Raw genomic sequence first — 20,014 nt, 5'->3', positions numbered from 1 at the left:
AGGAGCCGTGTTGGTGGCAGGACACGGGGGTCAGGCTGCAGAGTCTGGCAGGCTGCAAACACATCTGCCTCAATGTGACTCACCCTGTGGGTTTTTACAGAAATCACCTCTCTGCTCTTGCTCAGACCTCCCCCTGCCCAGGGAACGACAAACAGGGTGACCCACTGCTCTCAACCCACACGTATCCTTTTTCTTTTTTTGCTGCACCCAGCCTAGGAGTGGGAGAGAGGAGGCTAGGCAGCCATGGCTGTGCACGGCCGGCACAGCAAGGTGCTCCCCTCCGAGCTGAACAAGGTGTGCCCTGAGAGAGAAGACAGTCCCTCCGTGCACCCCATGAAGATGAGTGACTTCGAGGTGTTCCCCAACCTCCAGCAGAGCAGCAGCAGCATCTCGAGGAGCAGACGGAAGGCACATTTTCCCTCTGGGAACAACGAGAAGGCAAGTTCAGCAGCTGCTGGAAGAGGTGGGAGTTGGCCACACGTGGCAGAAGAGCATTACTGGGTTATCCTGGGACACATCAGTGGGGGAATCTCAGGCTAGGGGGGGATGTCAATAACAGATCACTTGAGTTTTGGGGATAGGACAGAAAACCCCAAATATCTGAGATACATCTACATGTCCAGCATTCATGTCCAGCATTTGAATCTCCTCTCCTTGGAGTACACCTGGCTTAGTTCTTGCAGAGAATGATGGAGCTTTCTTCCTTCACAGCAAAAAAAGCCCCTAGATATGCTCCAAGCACCACTGTATCTGGTCCCTGGGGTAACTTCTGGCCCTTTCCAGAAATACTGACCTCTTGCTGCTCTTCCTCAGGAAAATCTCATCTCATGGATTCCTGAAAACATCCGGAAGAAAGAGTGTGTGCACTTCGTGGAAAGTTCCCAGACATCAGATTCTGGGTAAGTCAGTCCCTCCTTCCCCTCTCCTGCCAGGGGAGCAAAAGGGACATTTGGTGACAATTGTACAGCACCAGAGAATCCTGCCTTTTTGCCAAGGGAACTGGTATTGAGGGAATTCACAAATTCCTTTTGATGTGTTTCTTTATCCTGCTGTGTATCACTGCATGGCTGATATCTAGTTTCCCAGTGAGTAACCTTTCTGATGCTTTCCCTTGCTGTCATTTCTTTCCATATTTCATCCAGAGTAACCTTAATATTTCTGTCATAAACCTCTATAGACAGAAATACCAATCTTTGCTAAGTTTTCCCCTAGAAAAAGCCCTTGTTTCTTCACAAGTTCTGAGCTGGAAGACAGGTTGGGTGGGAGGTGCTGGTGCCTGTGGTGTTCCTAATCAAAATGCCAACACCTCATGCCTGAATGAGGCAGGTAGGCCACCTGGGCTTTGCTTTTTGGGGTTAGCTTGTTTTCTACAAAGTTGGTGGTGTGTGTTTCAGGAGGATTGTGTGCGAGTGCGGCTACCTCAGGGAACAGCACCTGGAAGATGCTGTCAAAACTCCCCTCTTCCTGGGGAAGGAATGGGACCCCAGCAGGCACATCCAGGAAATGCCAACAGATGCCTTTGGGGACATCCACTTTGCAGGCCTGGGACAGAAGATGGGAAAGGTGATCTGTTTTTCCCCTCTGTTGTGCACTGGGAGTCAGAGCTCAAATCTCGCGATGGCAGATGAAATGCAAGTACTTCCCTCCTGAATGAGAGGTTAGGGAAGCGTAGAAGTGCCCCAAAGGCAACACTGAGAGAGAAAGGTGGATGGGACAGCATCCCTCCTCTCTACCCGCCCTGTACCTTGTCCTTTTCTGAAACTGTAGGACTGGTCTTCATGCTATGAGGCCTGTGCTTCAAGGCATTGCTGTTGCCTGTCCTTATCCTTTGGCAAGTCTTGGGGATTCACATTTCCGGGGAAGTGACTGGGAACAGGGTTATGCACGAAGAACTGGGGCAGCAGCAGCAACAGAACTCCTCTGGGAAATGACATGGGAAACCCCTGGTTCTTTGCTGGGATGTGAGAAATCATGGTGGAGATGCCCCTTCCCCCAGCCCTGTTCTTTTTACCCAAAACATATGTATGCTCCCCTTTTGCAGTACGTGCGTGTCTCCTCTGATACTCCTCCACGGGTCATCTACCACCTCATGACACAGCACTGGGGCCTTGATGCACCCAACCTGCTCATCTCGGTTACTGGTGGAGCCAAAAACTTCATCATGAAGCCAAGGCTAAAGAACATCTTCCGGCAAGGGCTAGTCAAAGTGGCCCAGACCACTGGTAAGAGATGCGGAGTTTCTCCCTGAGACTGCAGCAGGAGAGGGACCTGCCATCGAGCCATGCCAGGCCCAGTGAGTTTGGCTGCTGTGGAGACACTGAGCTGGCCTGGAAGGCCTGTTAGGGCCCTGTCTGAGCTACCACCCAACAGGGATGGACTGTTCTTGCTCAGCTGCTGCAAACAGACTTATAGGGAGTGAGACTGAGAGATGCAGCACTGTGCAGAAGGTATCTCCTGTGCTGCCAGGTCTTGATGAAGTGGGCAGAGAGAACATCTAGGGGATGGAGCCTCCCTGAGGGCCAAGTGCTCCTGCAGCCATATAGCGAGATGCTAGGAGGTTGCTGTGGCAGAGCCTCTCCCTTCCCAAGTCCCTCTCTGACCCCCAGGGGCCTGGATCATCACAGGGGGGTCCCATGCTGGTGTGATGAAACAGGTGGGAGAGGCAGTGCGAGACTTCATCCTCAACTGCAGCTACAAGGAGGCCGAGATTGTCACCATTGGCATAGCCACCTGGGGGACTGTGTACAACCGGGACAGCCTCATCTGCCCCATGGTGAGCCAGGCAGAGTTGGAAATGCATTTGCTTTGCTTACACCCGGGCTGCTGGGGAAGTTCTACCCAAGGGCCATTATGGGAACGGGTGCTTCAAGAGGTGGCCGTGGCTGGTAGCCCAGGTAAAAACCCAGCCAGACCAGGAGTGATGGTTTCAGGCTGATGTTTTCAGAGAAGTCCCTCTGCCCTACCCAGTGTCTTGCATAGGTGTTGTGCTTCTCCTGGGAGGACCCTTGTGGGTGTGTGGGAGCAGTCTGGGAGGGCAGGTGGAGCAGAGACAGAAGAGCATGGGGCGAGACTGCTGTGAGGACTACAGAGATGTCAGGGGTGACTTCAGCCTGTCTGCCCCTGCGTGCTGTCCAGCTCACACACTGGTTGCTTTGGGCATCTGGTGTTCCTCCTCAGCCCCGTCAGGCTTTGCCCAGAGCCTCTCCTTCTGCATCTTGCAGGGCGGTTTTCCAGCTGAGTACATCCTGGATGAGGAGAACCAGGGAAGCCTCTCGTGCCTGGACAGCAACCACTCCCACTTCATCCTAGTGGACGATGGGACCCATGGGAGGTATGGAGTGGAAATCCCCCTGAGGACCCGGCTGGAGAAGTTCATTTCGGAGCAGACCAAGGTGAAAGGAGGTAACAGCAACACAAGGAAGCCTGAAGCAGGGGAGGACAAATGGCTTGATGGGTCATCCGTTGGTAAGCAGTGCCCATCCTGGCCTCAGGTGAGAGAGGAGGCCTTGGCTTCCCTGTAGGATCCAGACAAGGGCTTGAGAACATGCCTATGATAAATGCAGAACATGGTTCCTGCCAGGTACCTCAGTGACAGAAATCAAGGGGCCTTTTTCTGCCTCAGGCCAACCTTTCCCAGCGGCATGACTGCCAGGAGATTGTTTCTCCTCTCCCCTGAAGCCTGCCAGTGCTCCGACGTTGCATTTTACACCCCACAGCTCAGTGGGGACCCAGCTCAGCTGCTCGGAGGGGCTGCCCCACAGGACAGTGACCCCAGGCTCTGCTTCCCTGCAGGCGTTGCCATCAAGATCCCCATTGTTTGTGTGGTGCTGGAAGGAGGCCCTGGGACACTTGATGTAAGGAACTGCCCCTGCCCTCTCCCAGCAGAGCTGAGAGGGGGTAGTGGTGGGATGGAGCAGGATTGGGAAAGCCTGTTAAGTTGGTGGCCAGGGTCAAGGGCAGCAGGTCTGCTCCTTGCCTAGGGTGCTGCTCTCCCAGCGTTGGTGGGAACGCGGTCGTCACAGGTGAAATGCAGCAGAATAGGGGTGCTGTGGTGGATCAGTGGAAGGATTCAGGATCAGTGGGGGTTTGCTGGCCTCTGCATGATATTAGGACCAGTCTCCCTGCTTGGTTGCAGACCATCTACAATGCCATCACCAATGGGACACCCTGTGTGGTTGTAGAAGGGTCTGGGCGTGTGGCAGACGTCATTGCGCAGGTGGCCAACCTGCCTGTGCCCAAGATAACCATCGCCTTGATCCGGAAGAAGCTCAGTGTGCTTTTCCACGACACCTATGAGCTCTTCACCGAGGGCAAGCTGGTGGAGTGGACCAAGAAGGTGAGCCTCTTGCAGGCAGGCAGCTCCTTTCTCTGAGCATGTGGAGACGAAAGTGGTCCCCAGGCATCCTTTCCTATGAGCAGCAAGACTCCCAGTGGGAAGTTTAAGGCTCAGATCCTACTGAACATCCATCTCCTCCTAGCCATACTCAGCATTGTCCTGGTGGACACCCCAGGGCTCCAGCTCTGCCCCTCCACGGCCTGCTCACTTTGGGCAGAGAAGGATCGTGTGGCACCAACCCCAGCTGGGCTGGGAGACAGCACAGAGGACCTGCAGGAGACCCAGAGGGAGCAAGGAATTGCTCCAAGCAGGACAGGGGTTCACAGGGGGCTGCTGGAAGGGGCAGGGAGGAGATGTTGCTGCTGACTGCCTGCCCATGGCTTTCCTTGTAGATCCAAGACATAGTGCGAAGCCAGCATCTCCTGACGATTTTCAGAGAGGGCAAATACGGCCAGCAGGATGTGGATGTGGCCATCCTCCAGGCCCTGTTCAAAGGTGAGGGGAAGGTAGCTGCTTGGGGACATTGCAGAGATGAATAGGATGGGGGTCACAAGTTGCCTCCTGCAGCTGCTTGGCTTGTGGAGTCACCAAAGGGCTCCTCAAAACTTGTGATGATGAACTGATCAGGAGGAGATATTTTTCCCAAAGAACCAAGCCTCCAAGTGGGCTTTCAAGGGTGTAAATGACCCTCTGTTCTAATGCATGCACTTTACATGCAGCATCCCAAAACCAAGATCACTTTGGTCGTGAGAACTGGGACCACCAGCTGAAGTTAGCTGTGGCCTGGAACAGGGTGGACATTGCTCGGAGTGAGGTCTTCACAGACAACCACGAGTGGAAGGTAAGGCAGTACCTGTGCTGTTTGTCTGCTTCGTGGCTGCCATTGGAGGCAAAGCTGGGGGGCTGGGGGGAGATCAAAGGCAAGGGCTAGGACATTTCTCCCCATTCCTGACCATGCACAAACCTGCCTGGACCTTACTGTAAGACTGTTTTTTCAGGCTTAGTTTGTCAGCTTGAGGGCTGTTCATGTTGAGAGCACTTTTCACCTCTGCTTTGCCTAGGGTGGGTTTTTGAGGGCATTTCTCTTGGGCCCTAAACTTCCATTACATTGTCAGGGGCTCTTAATCTGTCTTGTCTTTCCAAAATGCAGAGGTGGGCACAACCTGCAATTCAGTGCTTGTAAAGGTCCTATTTGCCCTATAATCTTTTACAAAGGTTGTTGGTATTTCTTTCAAAACTGGTGTCTTTGAAAGACAATCCACCAACCTAGAGCCAAAAATACCTCTTCATAGTTATGCCCTATGGTCTCTGCTAATGCCAAACGGCAACTTGTCTATAAACTCATCTCACCTAGCTGGGTACTTCCCTGCTCAAACAATTGCTAGCTTTAATACAGAGTGGAGCAGGAAACAGCACAAGCCAGCTCTGCTGTCCTGTGCCCAATCCAACTGAGGTGGTCCAAAGCATTGAGAAGTCAAAACTGAGCAGATCGGATGGCCCTGTGGGATTTGGAAGGGATTTTCCTATTTTGCTTGACAGTTTGGGTTTCCCCAGCTCACGTACCTCTCATGGAATTGGGGAGGGCTGCCAGGAAACAGGAGCCTGAAGAATAAATAGTTAATGATGTGAAAATCCACAACCTGAATAAGAGCTGCTCCTTTTTCAGGAAGGGAGGGTGAAGAAGGCTCTCAGATTAGCTGACGCAAGACAGGGCTATTATAGGTGCCACAGCATGGGACCAGTGTGGCTGGAATGAAAAACTAAGGCTGAGACCAAGTGGTGGCAGGCGGTCAGGTACCTTCCTGCCAGGACAAACATGTACCCCGTACCCACAGGCCCTGCTTTCACTTCTGAGCACATGTAAAGGTTGTCTTGGAAGGGCACACAACTTCCAGCTGGCAGCACTGGGATCCTTCAGCTGAACACTTGTGCACAGGGTGGGGGAACAAGCCGGTGAGGCCCTGTGTGTTTGTATGGTGCATCCTCATGAGCTGGTGAAAGAGGGTCTATTGTGGCTCTACCCCATACCCCCACTAAGCAGCCAAGGAAGCAGAGGGCTTCACTGCCAGGGGAGAAAGCATACTGACCTACAAGTGTGTCTCTGGGGAGTGTCCTGCAAGTCCCAGTGCCTCCTTTCCCCTTTCCCTCCCAGATGCTATGTCAATCCCAGAAAATCCTTGAGTGCTTTCAGATAAAATCTTCCCCCCACCTGATCGAGGCCTTGCTCTGAGGCCATGGTGTCTCTCACCTCTGCCTCTGGTCTGCCAGCCTACAGATCTCCACCCTGTGATGGCAGCTGCCCTGATCTCAAACAAGCCAGAGTTTGTGAAGCTGTTCCTGGAACAGGGAGTACGTCTCAAGGAGTTTGTCACCTGGGACACCCTCATTTACCTCTACAACAACATGGCATCATCCTGCCTGTTCCACAGCAAGCTGCAGAAGGTCCTGCTGGAGGAGACAGAGCACACAGCTGGCTCCAAAATGCCAAGAATCCAACTGCACCATGTCTCCCAGGTGCTGCGGGAGCTTCTGGGCCACTCCACACAGCCTCTCTACCCCAAGCCCAAGCACGTTGAGCGGCCCCGGCTCTCCATCCCTGTCCCGCACATCAAGCTGAATGTACGCATCTCCAGGTTACGTGGTGGCGGGGTTGCATTAGAGAGGGGGGCACTGGCTCAAGAAACAGTGCTGCAAGTTGCAGCTGGATCACTGTCCTTTTGCCCACTCAAGAATCCCACTTAAAATCCCTTAAAGCCCTTCCTACGTGCGCAGCACCACGTGGCTGTGACTCTGTTGGGCAGGACCCACCAGGGTGGACAGAGAGGCTCCTCATGTGCTAGACAGGCTGGCCATATCCCCACACAGTTCTGGCCCTAGAAAAAGTGGCATTTCCAGGATGATTACAGCCCTGGCCACCCTTCTGTCTGCAGAAAAGGCTTTCTATGGCTGGTGGAGGCAGGCATGTGGGTTCAGGGAGGGCTTTGTGTTGAGGGGCTGTCTGCTCTCTGCAGTCTCTTGGCAGGTGAACACGTCTGACTGTTGCGTACCTCTCAGGTCCAGGGGTCAAGCCTCCGGTCCCTCTACAAGCGCTCTGCTGGCCGAGTCACTTTCAGCATGGATCCAGTCCGTGACCTGCTCATTTGGGCTGTGGTCCAGAACCGCAAGGAACTGGCAGAAATCATCTGGGCCCAGGTATCGCAGCCTGAACCTGTCAGTCCCAGCTGTAGGGTTCAGATGGAGCCAAGGCTCCCAAGCCCAAAAGGCAAGGTTACACCTGCTGGGATTCAGGCGAGCAGGTGAGCTAAGTCACAGGTCCATGGCAGTGCCCAAGCCACAGCCATATGGGAGCCATCCAACAAGCCTGTGGCAGCCCTCCTACCCTGTGGACACTCGGTGTTCACTTGATGACATTTGATGATGTTCTGGGCCAGAAGTGTGCTCTTAGCAAAGGTTAAGATAGGGCTCAGCACGCTGCAAGGGGGACCCAAGAGCGTGGCAGCTGGGGGTAGAGAAGGCTTCCAGCATCTCTGTGCAAGAGGTGTTGTAGCTGGTTGCCAATTGGAAAAACATGAGCATGCCACGGTTGTGCAGCATGTCTTCCCCACAGCCATGGAGTCACAAGCATCCCATCACCCATGGCTTCCTATTACAAGAGCAGGAATGTCCCCAGATTCCCCATGGCAGTCCGTTATCTGCTGCCCCTGCACCTAGAGGGAAGGACAGCTCAGCCCTTGTCATGGCAAGTTGTTCTTTCTGAGCAGCACTCAGCTTGGGGCATTCCTTTTCCCTCCTGTGGGAACCCCGAAGGACTTGTCAGGTCTGCCACGGACTTGTAAGAGTCTCAGAGTCCCACACCCTCTCTGGCCTCTTCTGCTCCAGAGCCAGGACTGCATGGCGGCTGCTCTGGCCTGCAGTAAAATCCTAAAGGAACTTGCCAAGGAGGAGGAAGACACTGACACCACTGATGAAATGCTGGCCCTGGCTGTGCAGTATGAGAACAAGGCGATTGGTGAGTGGGAGGGGGACAACCAGAACGACTCTCATATCCCATTGTGCTGGCTAGCTTGCCCCAGGTTGTGTCTAAGGGGTGGTAGGTGGGGTGGATGGTGCCAAATAGGGGTGTGCTTGTTGTGGTTGGGGTCGTGGTGCCGTGAGGGCTCTGCCGTGGGTGGTGGCAGGAGTGCAGAGGGAGGCCATGGTGAAATGCCCAGATCCTGCTGTGAAGTACTCTTTGGTGCTCCCCCTGCTGAGCACCGAAGCTGGCCCCAGAGTTCAGCCTTGTTTCCCTGGTCCCCCAGGTGTGTTCACAGACTGCTATCGCAAGGATGAAGAGAGGGCCCAGAAGCTCCTCATCCGTGTCTCCGAGGCCTGGGGGAAAACAACTTGTCTGCAGTTGGCACTGGAGGCCAAAAACATGAATTTTGTGGCCCATGGAGGTGTCCAAGTGGGTTCCCAGTGGTGATGCTTGGGGGTGGTGGTGGTGGAATGGGTGAGGGGGGAGTAAGCAGCATGTCCCCTGCCCCTGATTCGAGGTGCCTTGTTTGCAGAGGTAGGGCTCAGACGGAGGGACTGTGCCCTGCAGTTGGTGGCTGAGCACCCTGCCTCCCCCAGTGGCCTGAGCCAGGGTCTGTGCTGGGCCTACCCGTCTCCTCCCTGCTCCCTGGGAAATCGATTGTCCCTGATCCTCCTGGGGGACAGGCCCGGGCTCTGTCCATTGGGTGGGCTAGCTGAACATCTCAAGAATTGGCCAGAAGGTAGAGGCGGCTCCTGTAACCACTGCTCCTCTTCTCCTCACAGGCCTTTCTGACAAAAGTCTGGTGGGGGAAGCTGTGCATTGACAATGGGCTTTGGCGGGTGATTGCGTGCATGCTCTTCTTCCCACTTCTCTACACCAGCCTCATCACCTTCAGGTACATCGTGCAGCTGGGGTATGCATGCGTGGAGGCAGGATTCTCCTTCAGCCTCATCCTTCAACTGGCTTGCTCTCCGGCCCTGTGCCACACAGGACAGGAGCCTTTCCTTCATGCAACCACCCAACATGTGCCCAAGAGCACCCTTTGCACACCCGTGTGACAGAGCCTTCAGACTCACCATGCAGTGCATGCAGGTCCCCTTGGGGTGGCTGCAGGGACCCCAGGGACCAGCTGGAAGGGTCAGACTGTTGTGCACAGGCTGGGAGAAGCTGTTGTGACATGTCCCTGGGCAGCACATGGTTTGGAGAGCTGATCTGCCAGCAAGGCCCCTTGAGAGCTCTAGCTGGCTGGTGCAGGCGAGCACTATTATCCACACGGCCTGGTCAGAGCAGCGCTCCTCACCTGCATTGCTAGCAGGCAAACCTCAGGCAGCTGAGCCATGCTTTTGTCCTTGCTCCCTCCAGGGAGAAGAAGCTGCAGCCCATGAACTGCCTGACACGTTTCCGGGCCTTCTTCACGGCACCTGTCGTCATCTTCCACATGAACATTCTCTCTTACTTCACCTTTCTCCTGCTCTTCGCCTACGTCCTGATGGTTGACTTCCAGCCGTTACCATCCTGGTGGGAGTACCTCATCTACTTCTGGCTCTTCTCCTTGGTGTGCGAGGAGATGCGCCAGGTATGGGGTGGGCAGAGCAGAGGTTGGGAGGAGGTGAGATGGTCCAGGCTGCCAGAGACACCCTTCTGGGTGCTCCTGGAAGGTCCTGTCTAGCTTGTGGTCCCGTGCTGCCTCTTACATCACCATCCGTTTGGAGAGATCCCGGCAGAAGGAACTGCCAGATCGCCCTGTCTCTGAGGCCAGGGAATCTCACTAGCTACCTCTGGCCTGGCCCTTGGTACTCGCAGAAAGGCACACTGGTTTGAGTCAAAAACATCAAGAGATGGAGGGACCACTTCCTTCCTTGGGCATTTATTCCCAGAAGTATTTCCAGCCTTGTTTCACTTTTTTTTTTTTCTTTCAGTTTTTGCTTCATCTCTGTGCCTTTCCTCAACAGACTAAAGAGCCCCCTGTCTCAGGTATCTCTCCCCATGCTCCTCCATGCCCATGTAGAATACCCTGTAGATTCAGGTTAACTTCAGGTAAGCAAGGAAGTCCGGTGATGGCTAGCAGATCTGTGCCACCCCTCCCTTTTACATGGCAGCTGAGTATCTTACAAGACTTTCACTGACATACTAACCCCTCTTCTCTTCCCAACAGCTGTTGTATGACCCAGATGGGCTTGGGGTCCTGAAAATGGCTTCCCTGTACTTCAAGGACTTCTGGAATAAGTTGGATGTCTGTGCCATCGTGGTCTTTATCACGGGGCTGACTTGCAGGTGAGATATAGAGCCATTACCTTGCAGTGCATGGGCTCAAGTCACAAGTGAAGACTGCAGCTGGTCCTAAACTAGTCTGAGAATTGTGCACTTTTTTTTTCTTTTTTTTTTTTTAATTGCAGTTTCTTCTTCAAAAGACCAGTGAAGATTTTCATAATCATGTGATTAATTATGACCAATTTACTTCTGTTTTCAACAGTTTTTAGGAGAGATGTTTTTCATGCTGTAACTCTCACCCAGCAACCTGGGGAAGGTCACTGCTATTGCAGAAATATAATGCTGTGAGATCAGAAAAAAAAAAAAAACACACTGGTGTCACTGAACTGTTTCCTTTCCTCTCTTCTGTGCCCAGGCTCATTCCATCAACTTTATATCCCGGACGCATTATACTGTCATTGGCTTTTATTATTTTCTGCCTGCGTCTGATGCATATTTTCACAGTCAGTAGAACGCTGGGCCCCAAGATCATCATTGTGAAGCGCATGGTGAGAGCACCTCTCCACCCTGTCAGGCCTGGCTTCCAGCTAGATCAGCTGGAGGCCTGCAGGGCACGTGCCACCCACATCATGCTGTCCTGGAGGGTAGTTTGCTCCAGGACGCAATTTTGCTTCACCTGTGTCTTTGCAGATGAAGGATGTCTTCTTCTTCCTCTTCCTGCTAGCAGTGTGGGTGGTGTCCTTTGGGGTTGCCAAGCAGGCCATCCTGATCCACAATGAGGAACGTGTGGAGTGGCTTTTCCGCGGTGTAGTCTACCACTCCTACCTGACCATCTTTGGACAGATTCCTTCCTACATTGATGGTAAGGGACAGCAGCCTGTGAAATAGTGTGGCACATGCAGGATGGCTTTGTTACAAGGCTGAGGAGTGCCAAGCTCATGCAACAGTCTGCTAGCCCACGGAAGCCCTGCACAGGACTCCTCTTCAAGCCACAGTGTAAGGCCAGGAGGCAGCAATGACAGTGTGTGGGGATGGAGCCCTGCTCTGGCATGTTCGAAGTATTGCTACCATGACAAACCCAGGGACTGACCAAGATAACACTAGCAAATGGCAGGGTCCCAGCTGCCAGGAGTAGATCCAGCTCTGTGTCACAGCTGCAAAGTTGGTGGCAATAAGCAGTGCACTGGGGAGAGAGAGGATGATCAAATGGGTTCAGAGCGGGGCTACGAAGTTGATCGGAGGTCTGGAGCACCTCTCCTATGAAGAAAGGCTGAGAGAGCTGGGGCTGTTGAGACTGAAGAAGAGAAGGCTCCGGGGTAACCTCATTGCAGCTTTTCAATACTTGATGCAGAGCAACTTTTTGCTCAGTCAGATAATAACAGGACAAGGCAGAATGATTTTAAACTAAAAAAGGGGAGATTTAGAGTAGAGACTACGAGGAAATTCTATGAAATAATAATCTATGAAATTAAATAATTAAATAATCTATGAAATTCTTCATTCAGAGGGTGGTGACCTCAGAGGGTGGCACTGGAACAGGTTGCCCAAAGAAGCTGTGGATGCCCCATCCCTGGAGGTGTCCAAGATCAGGTTGGACAAGGTCCTGGGCAACCTGATCTAGTGCGTGACATCCCTGCCCATGGCAGGGGGGTTGGAACTAGATGATCTTTAAGGTCCTCTGCAACCCAAGCCAGTCTATGATATGATTCTATGATGCAGAACGAGCTTGGAAACACTCAGTATGCACCAGTTGCTCAAATCTCTGCCATATTCTAAGCCACCTTGATGCTGGCAGCTGTCAGGGAGCACAAGATGCTCCTTGAGACACTGCGAGGTTTGGCTGTGGTGGAGTAGTGTTGTGCTCTCTTGCAGGGGTGAACTTCAACATTGATCAGTGCAGCCCCAATGGGACTGACCCCTACAAGCCCAAGTGCCCAGAGACCAATGAGGACAACAAGAAACCCATCTTCCCAGAGTGGCTGACAGTCATCTTACTGTGCCTGTACCTGCTCTTCACCAACATCCTCCTCCTTAACCTCCTCATCGCCATGTTCAAGTGAGTCTGACCTGGACCCGTGGTCCTGACAGTGAATCAAGCTGGCTTTATTGCAGGCTTGGCCAGGGCCAGGGCACCACCTGCTGAGAAAGTGTGAGGAGAGGCCCTGTGCGAACACGGACCAGAACTCAGGGGTGCTTTTGTGGGGAAGGGGAGGGTCATAGACATGGTGTAAGCAGAGGTTGCGGGCCGGCTCTGTTCAGGGAGACAGGTAGAAGCCAGGGCACCACACAACTGAGGCATGCCTCCTTGGCCTCATTTCACAGCCAACTGTGTTCTGTCCCCAGCTACACGTTCCAGCAGGTCCAGGCACACACAGACCAGATCTGGAAGTTCCAGAGGCATGACCTGATCGAGGAATACCACGGCCGCCCACCCGCACCTCCGCCGTTCATCCTTCTCAACCACCTGCAGCTCCTGGTCCGGCGAGGCCTGCTGTGCAGGCCGGCCACGCGCCACAAACAGCTCAGTGAGGAACAGCTCCCTTCCCTTCCTTTGCTCCCTCCCCGGGGCATGAGGTTTGGTGTCTGTGTTGTGGCATCGAAGCTTGGGATGCCTCGGGATATGAGAGCATTGCCATCCCCTTCCCCTAGCAGAAGAGAAGCTGGAGAAGAATGAAGAAGCTGCCCTTCTCTCCTGGGAGATGTACCTGAAGGAGAACTACCTGCAGCACCAGCAGTGCCAGGAGAAGCAGAACACAGAGCAGAAAATCAGAGACATTGCACAGAGGTACTGACACTCCTGAGACAGGGACATCCCACCCTCAACTGTCCTGGGCAGGAAGGAATTGGGATTGGTGCTCTGGGACCTCAGGGAGCTGTTGCTACACTCCTTGCTGTGTATACAGGCGATGGGAGAGTGCTCATAGGAATCTGTCCTGTGGAGGTGGCTGCACCCACATGGAGTGGGCTGCTGAGCACCTACAGCAGGCACTACTCCTAAGGGGGTTCTTCTCTGCACTGTCCCTCCAGAGTTGATGTACTGGCAGAGCTGCTGGACTTGGATTGGGTGAAGAGGACAGGTCTGGTGGAGCAGAGATTGATCGCTCTAGAAGACCAGGTGAGGCAAAAACTGAACAACTGCCTTGGAAAGGTGGGATTTTCCAAGGGGGTGAGTCAACTGAACCACAGCATAAGAGAAAGTTCCTCTGAATCAATTCCCCTTTGAAACAACTTGAGTTTTCTTGCCAAAGCAATAACTTCAAAGAGGAACAGGCATATAGGAAATATATGCCTTTTTGTTCTGTTTGTCTCCAAAATGAAAAGGATGAAAACGGGCTGATGGGAGGTTGTGGGATGAGCCCCTGCACTGGTCATCTGGCCTCCTCCTTGGCTTGAGAGGGCCCTCCAGGCCCTCTGGCAATGGGGGGCTCTCAGCCTCCTCCCTGTGAAGCTGTTCCACGCCACGCATGTGCACTGCCAGCCCAGGGGCTGGGCTGCAGACCAGCACCCCTCCAACACAGCTCATGCAAGGACTGAAGCCCAGGGCTGAGCTTAAGTGGGCTCTTGAGCCCATGGGTTTGGGTACAGACCTCCAGAGAAGGCTAGTCAGGGCCGCTGAGGCCTGTTAGTTCTCTTAGGGCCCTGGCAGAAGCATCTTCTTTTTCCATTGACCCAAGATCAGGAATAATTTTGCAACTCTATTTATTTTTTTTTTAATGTCCATTTAATTTGCAGAGAGGGAAACAATATGGTGTACTGGGGACCGGGGGACTCTGCTTAGGTGCTGCGTGTCCATCCCCAGGCACATCGGTCCTGGGCTACCTGAGGAATGGGCCAGTTGTGCCAAGAGTATGGGGACCACGTGCCATGAGCCTGCAAAGAGACAACACAGAGACTCCTATGTCATTTGGGGGAGAAATAATAAAGTGCAGCAGAGTCCCACCACTCTCCTGGGTGGTTTCTAAAGGAAAGAGGAGTGGGTGGCACTGGGAGGGCAATGCCCACGCACTGCAGCCATGCAGAAGTGGCTGACCCTCTCCTGTCCCATGCAGGTTCATCAGAGTGCCAAAGCCTTGAGGTGGATTATGCAGGCCCTGCAGGGCAATGGCTTCACTTCAGAGGAGGATGTGCCGCCCTTGGGTAAATACAGCTGGCTGCACTGCAGCAGCACTGGGGGAAGTCCAGGGCCTGCCCTGGGGCCAGTCCCAGCCTCCAGGCTGGAGCCCTCCCTGGAGCCCATGGCTGAGGCTTTTAACTGCAGCATGGCACAGAGGAGGCTCCTGTCCCTCCTCGTCTTGCCTGAAGGGATGCCGAGGGGCCAGACCCACTGGGGGCATCAGCAGATCTTGTCCTGTACAGACTCAGCCAGCCTCCCGGCTGAGCCACAGTCCTCAGCACCAGTCCTGCTGAGGCTCAGCACCCTGCTCTGCAGGGTCTCACTGTCTCTGTCTACCTTGCAGTCTCCAGCAGAACCTCAGAGGTAAAAGAGTTGGACCTGGAGGAGAAACCTGAAGAGAAGCAGCCCCCATACCATGTGCTTACTCGAAACCTCATCTACCCAGGGTCTCACACCATCCGCTTCCCCGTGCCGGATGAGAAGGTACCCTGGGAGGTAAGAGCTCTGGCCCAGGCAGCAGTGCTGGAGGAGGGGACCGTGGGCTGCTCCCATGGGTGGAGGAGGACAAGAGGTGGGAAGGGGAACAGAGCTATAGTTTCAAGCCAGAGAGAGAAGAATTAAGCTTGGGAGCTGCTATTCTCTGTCGGGGTTCAGCACCCCAGGGCTGGGTGTCTACTTGGCAGAGGGTCTAACCATGGCTGGAGATGCCTCCCTGGGAAAATGCTGCGGCTGTGCTCAGTAAAACAAGACTGGGTCTCACCTGGGGATGTCTGGAGGCATTCGAGATGGGAAGGCCCATCTGGGCTGTCCCCTCTCCAGGGTCCCACAGGGCAGCCATACTGGGCATGACAGCTCCAGTGAGATTCTGTGTCTGGGTGAACAGCTCCTCTAAGGCCCTCCGAGGGACAAGAAGAGGGAAGTGAACGTTGTTCCTGCTGGGATCTGCAGTGGTAGGGTTTCCTGGGGTACTTGGATGGGAGACAGAAGGAGCAGACATGTGCCTCCTCACTTTCTGAATCAGGAATGTAGGTCGGGGACAGGATCTAGCGCTGGCTTCCATGAGGGCACAAGTGAGGTCCCAAGCCTCCAGCCAAGACACAGAGCTCAGCACCAGAGCACTTCCTGCCTGGGGGAGTGATCCATGAGCTGGGTGGAGGAAAGAACTGTGAGAGAAAATGTTCTCAGGGCTCCCAGTCCTTGCCAGCCACCAGAGCATGGATGCAAGTGGGGTCTGACATGGCCACATGCTCTGCAGGTGGACTTCCAGCTGTATGACCCTCCTGCCTACTCAGCTGACCACAAGGACACAGCTGTACAAGACCCGTTCAACCTGTGAGTGTCCCCCAGAGGCTCCCTCCCCATCCAGCCCTTCGTCTCTGCCCTGTCCCCTCATGAGACAGCCCTCTCTGTTGAACTGCTTCCTGCCCCCAGCTCCTTAGAGTCTCTCCTGAAGATAAACTACAATGCCATGGATGGGCTGATTGACCGGCAGAGCTTCCATGGCCTCTACGATGTGCAGGATGGACTGCCGCTGTGAGTGCACCCACCATGGGGTAGATGGGTGAGGTGGGAGCAGTGGGGCTAGGCACCTCTGAAAAGCACCACCCACACTAGAAGCTGCTGTCACGGCTGTGTGAGCCAGGAGGGCTGCAATCCTTTTGGCAGCTAAGAGTGGGGCATGGAAATGGCACGCATAGCCCTTGGGGTGTGTCTTCCTCAGGGCTATGCTTCTCCCCCCCCCCAAAAAAAAAAAACAACACAGCACCCCAGAACACACAAAATGCAATGGTGGGGAATTTGGGAATATGGTCTAGGGCTTTGGCCAGCTTTGTGGTGTAAGCCTCCATGCCTGCTTGCTCTTTCCTGCCAGGAATCCCATGGGCAGGACAGGTCTGCGAGGCCGCGGGAGGCTGCACCGCTTTGGGCCCAACCATGCCCTGCACCCAGTTGTGACCCGGTGAGTGCGAGGGGGCAGCAGTGCCTGCTGACGGTGGTGCCGGGGACACAAACAGGGAAGGGGGCACAAAGCCATCTCTGAGAGGCCAGGATGTGTGCCAAAACCCATTCAAAGCAGGAACCTTCTCCTGCGTGCTGGGAAGGGGGAGCTGGGTATAGCTTGCAGAATAACATGGACCTGTCTCTCACAGCTGGAGGAGGAACTTGGATGGGTCCATTATCAGGAAGAGCCTGAAGAAGATGCTGGAAGTGCTGGTGGCCCAGTACCCCCTGTCAGATGTCTGGGCTCTGCCTGGGGTAAGTGGAGGTGGCCTAGGAGGCTCTGAGGAAACCTGGTCCAGCCAAGTCCCAGGAGCTCTGCAGGCCCTGAAATGCCCTGTGCAAAAGGGAGAAACACAGATGGGTTTAGGAGGAAGAGGAGGGAGGCACCACCGCTGGTTGCCCCACTCCAGCAGAGCTTGTGGCAACTTCTGCGGTGGTGGTAACTGTGAGATGTGCTGAGCTGGTGGCGGCGAGGGAGGCTGGGCTGGGCTATGAAATCTGTTTTGGTGCAGGGGTCGCTGGAGCCAGGCGAGATACTGCCGCTGAAACTCAAGTGGATCCTGCGCCGGGAGTTCTGGCCCCAGTTCCAGAACTTGCTGAAGCAAGGCACCGAGGTATGAAGCACACGGAGGGGATATGGGGCAATGCCCCACAGCCTCTGGGGCCTCTCAGTGCCCTTGGAGCAGTGCTTATGGCTCTGCTAATGCAGCAATCCTTCACTGTGCACAGATACACAAAGGGTACCTTGATGACCCCCGCAACACAGACAATGCCTGGGTTGAGACTGTTGCTGTCAGCATACACTTTGACAGTCAGAACGATGTGCAGATGAAGCGGCTGAATTCGGTAAGAGCCTCTTGCCTCCGTGGCTCCCTGACCTGGCTCTCAGCAGGCATGGGGCAGATGAGACCCCAGGCAAGACAGACATCCCTCTGAATCCCTTTGGCTCCAGACCCAGATCTCACCATCATCAGGAGCAGGTTTCTCCAGCTGCAGGCAGTGGAGGAGGATCACGGGGCTGCAGACGGGGTGGCAGCACAAGAGGGGCCCCAAAAACAGAGGGTGGGAGTCTGGGGGCGTGTTGCTGCTGAGCACAGCTGACGCTGCTCCTTACCCCCAGCATGCACGTGATGTCTCTGCTCCCCTTCCAGTTCCTCCAGGGCTGTGACCCAGAACTGTGCATCCGCTGGCAGGTGCTGGACAGGAGGATGCCCCTGCACGCCAACCACAAGTTGCTCCTGTACAAGGTCTCGACCCTCCTTGGTGCCTACTACTGAATCCTCAAGCACAGGCCGACTCCTGCAGCCCCGGGCTGGGCCCTGCTGCTATGCCCCAGCTCATCTGTGAGGCTATGGGAAGCTGCTGGAGACTGGGCAGCTACTGCAGCATCCACAGTCACCACTGCGGTTGAAATCCCACAGCCACCAGCTCATCCTTCCCCATCCTTCAAAGAGGCTGAGTTTAGCCCCAGCTTGTCACTCAGTGCTTCCGCATCAGCCTCAGTGCTAGCCCAGGGCTCGGACCAGGCAGAACCACAGGGCCGTCCCTGCAAGGTGTTCCTTCTCTCAGCCCCTACCTGCTGTCTGCTTTGCTGTGGGTGCTGGGGACTTGCCTGCCCCCCTTCCTCTCCACATCCATCGGGCAGTCCTGCTCCCTGCTCACCCTCTGAGCTCCAGCAGCCCCATCGGCACCGCTCCTGGACAACTGCTACAGGGAAGGCTTGGGGTCTTCTGCATCTGACTGTCCTGCAGGCTGCTACCATGACACATCCCCCTGTCTCCAGTTAGACATCGTCTTGAGCTGTGATCCAGCACTTCAGAAGGTGTCAGCAGCTCTTGGCTTATATACCCATGGCTTTATACTCCTGCACAGGTCCTCCCCACCAACTCTTATGTGATCCCGTGTGTGTATGCTGAGCAACACATTGCAGCTGATCTTCTTCCCTCTGCGGGAGCCAAGGCAGCAGCTAAATGACACCTGCCTCCCCTGTCCCCTCGTGCACATGGGCAGACGGCAGCTCGCTGCTCCATGCTCTGTGGCCACGTGGGCAGGTAGGGAAGTGAGTGAGGACAGTTGTATCCATCACAGACAGCTCTGTTCTTGAGAAGTCCTTCAGTCACCTTTGCTGTTGCCTGCCATGGGAAGGATGAGGCACAGCAGAGATGTTTCCCAGGGCCTCTTGATAGTCCATAACAGCCCACAGAGGGTAGACTACAGCTGGTGCTGCTTAGGGAGGGATTCCAGCTGCCCTCCCCTCTCCCAGTGGATCAGACACTGGCCAGCCAGAGCTGTCCTTCCCCACTGGTGGCCATCACAGCACAAGGGCAGTCTCACCAGTAAATGCACTGGGGCTCGGACAGGGGGTCGGAGTGGCAATTTAGTCAACCCTCAATAAACCATGTATTAAAGGCTGATGGTTTGTCATGGCTGTTTAAACACGGGCTGTTCCTGGGGACCATGCTCAGGAACACATTTCCAGGATGAGCCCGGTTTGAGCGTTCCCACACCAAGTCTTACTGCACAAATCCAATTCACTCGCACACTCGCCCACAATGCTGGCCACACGGATATCTCATCCCGTTTGGAATAAAAAAGAGGAGCTGTTGGGAAGCAAGCTGTGTGCCGAGGCTGCAACACAGCCTGCTCAGTATCTGCTTGTGGTCTCCCCCCACCACTGAGAGCAGGAGAAGGGAGTCATGGCTGAGAGGGAGAGAAGATCATGCACTCCCTCCACGGGGATCTTTTCCCCCTACCCAGCCCAGCCAAGGCAGCAGGAGAGGTTTGAGTAGCACCAAATAGTGGAGGTAAGAAGGTCCACCTGCCTCACCCCCAGCAGGACTGGGGGCACCTTTGGCCTTCCTGGATCCCCCCACTACTTCTGCCCCTTACAGGGATATTCAGTGGCTCCTCTCTAAGCTCCCCCTCCCACAGCCGGGCTGTTAAAGCAAACTCTTTGCTTCCCTTAAAACACAAAGTCATCTCTAAATCCCTGCTTTGGCAAAACCCTTGGAAACATGACTTGTGCCAGCTCATGGACCAGATGGTAAAAGAACTCCAGGTCTTGTTATTTAAAAACCCAGTGGTGATTAAGCCAGCCTGATGATCTAGGGAGTCTTGACTCACCACTTTTCTAACGCTTGGCGTTGCTGAGATGGGAACTCACAGCTGCAAACCACCACATCCCACGTTGAAGCTGGAAGCGGGCTGGGGCAGAGGCTCCCAGGCTGTGCCCGTCTCGACACCCCCATCCTGCAGCACCCTGTGTGTGTCTGGGTGGGGTGTGCAGAGGTGTGGATGGGACGGAGGCATTTTGTAATCACTGCAGCTCTATGTCTGTGTG

The 20,014-nt window shown here is 54.6% G+C and overlaps 1 protein-coding gene across 1 annotated transcript; it reads left to right on the top strand.

Moving 5' to 3' along the window:
* The first annotated feature begins 819 nt into the window (after positions 1-819).
* TRPM2 (transient receptor potential cation channel subfamily M member 2) lies at positions 820-19,087 on the top strand. The gene is made up of 31 exons (XM_035545036.1): positions 820-899; positions 1,395-1,563; positions 2,042-2,222; positions 2,607-2,773; positions 3,222-3,402; positions 3,793-3,854; positions 4,136-4,336; positions 4,729-4,831; positions 5,056-5,177; positions 6,605-6,955; positions 7,391-7,528; positions 8,216-8,345; positions 8,635-8,780; positions 9,134-9,246; positions 9,714-9,927; positions 10,507-10,625; positions 10,978-11,110; positions 11,253-11,424; positions 12,435-12,618; positions 12,906-13,087; positions 13,215-13,347; positions 13,590-13,677; positions 14,612-14,699; positions 15,020-15,171; positions 15,932-16,008; positions 16,108-16,209; positions 16,547-16,633; positions 16,824-16,929; positions 17,187-17,288; positions 17,404-17,520; positions 17,826-19,087. Exons 2-31 carry the CDS (start codon positions 1,504-1,506, stop codon positions 17,949-17,951), a joined length of 4,137 nt encoding a protein of 1,378 aa, XP_035400929.1. The 5' UTR covers positions 820-899; positions 1,395-1,503; the 3' UTR covers positions 17,952-19,087.
* The last annotated feature ends 927 nt before the right edge of the window (positions 19,088-20,014 follow it).

This window comes from Cygnus atratus, chromosome 9 (genome assembly GCF_013377495.2).
Source record: "Cygnus atratus isolate AKBS03 ecotype Queensland, Australia chromosome 9, CAtr_DNAZoo_HiC_assembly, whole genome shotgun sequence".
NCBI classification, from domain to species: domain Eukaryota; kingdom Metazoa; phylum Chordata; class Aves; order Anseriformes; family Anatidae; genus Cygnus; species Cygnus atratus.
The sequence above is the reverse complement of the archived record's forward strand: the minus strand, read 5'-3'. Positions and strand labels throughout refer to the sequence as shown.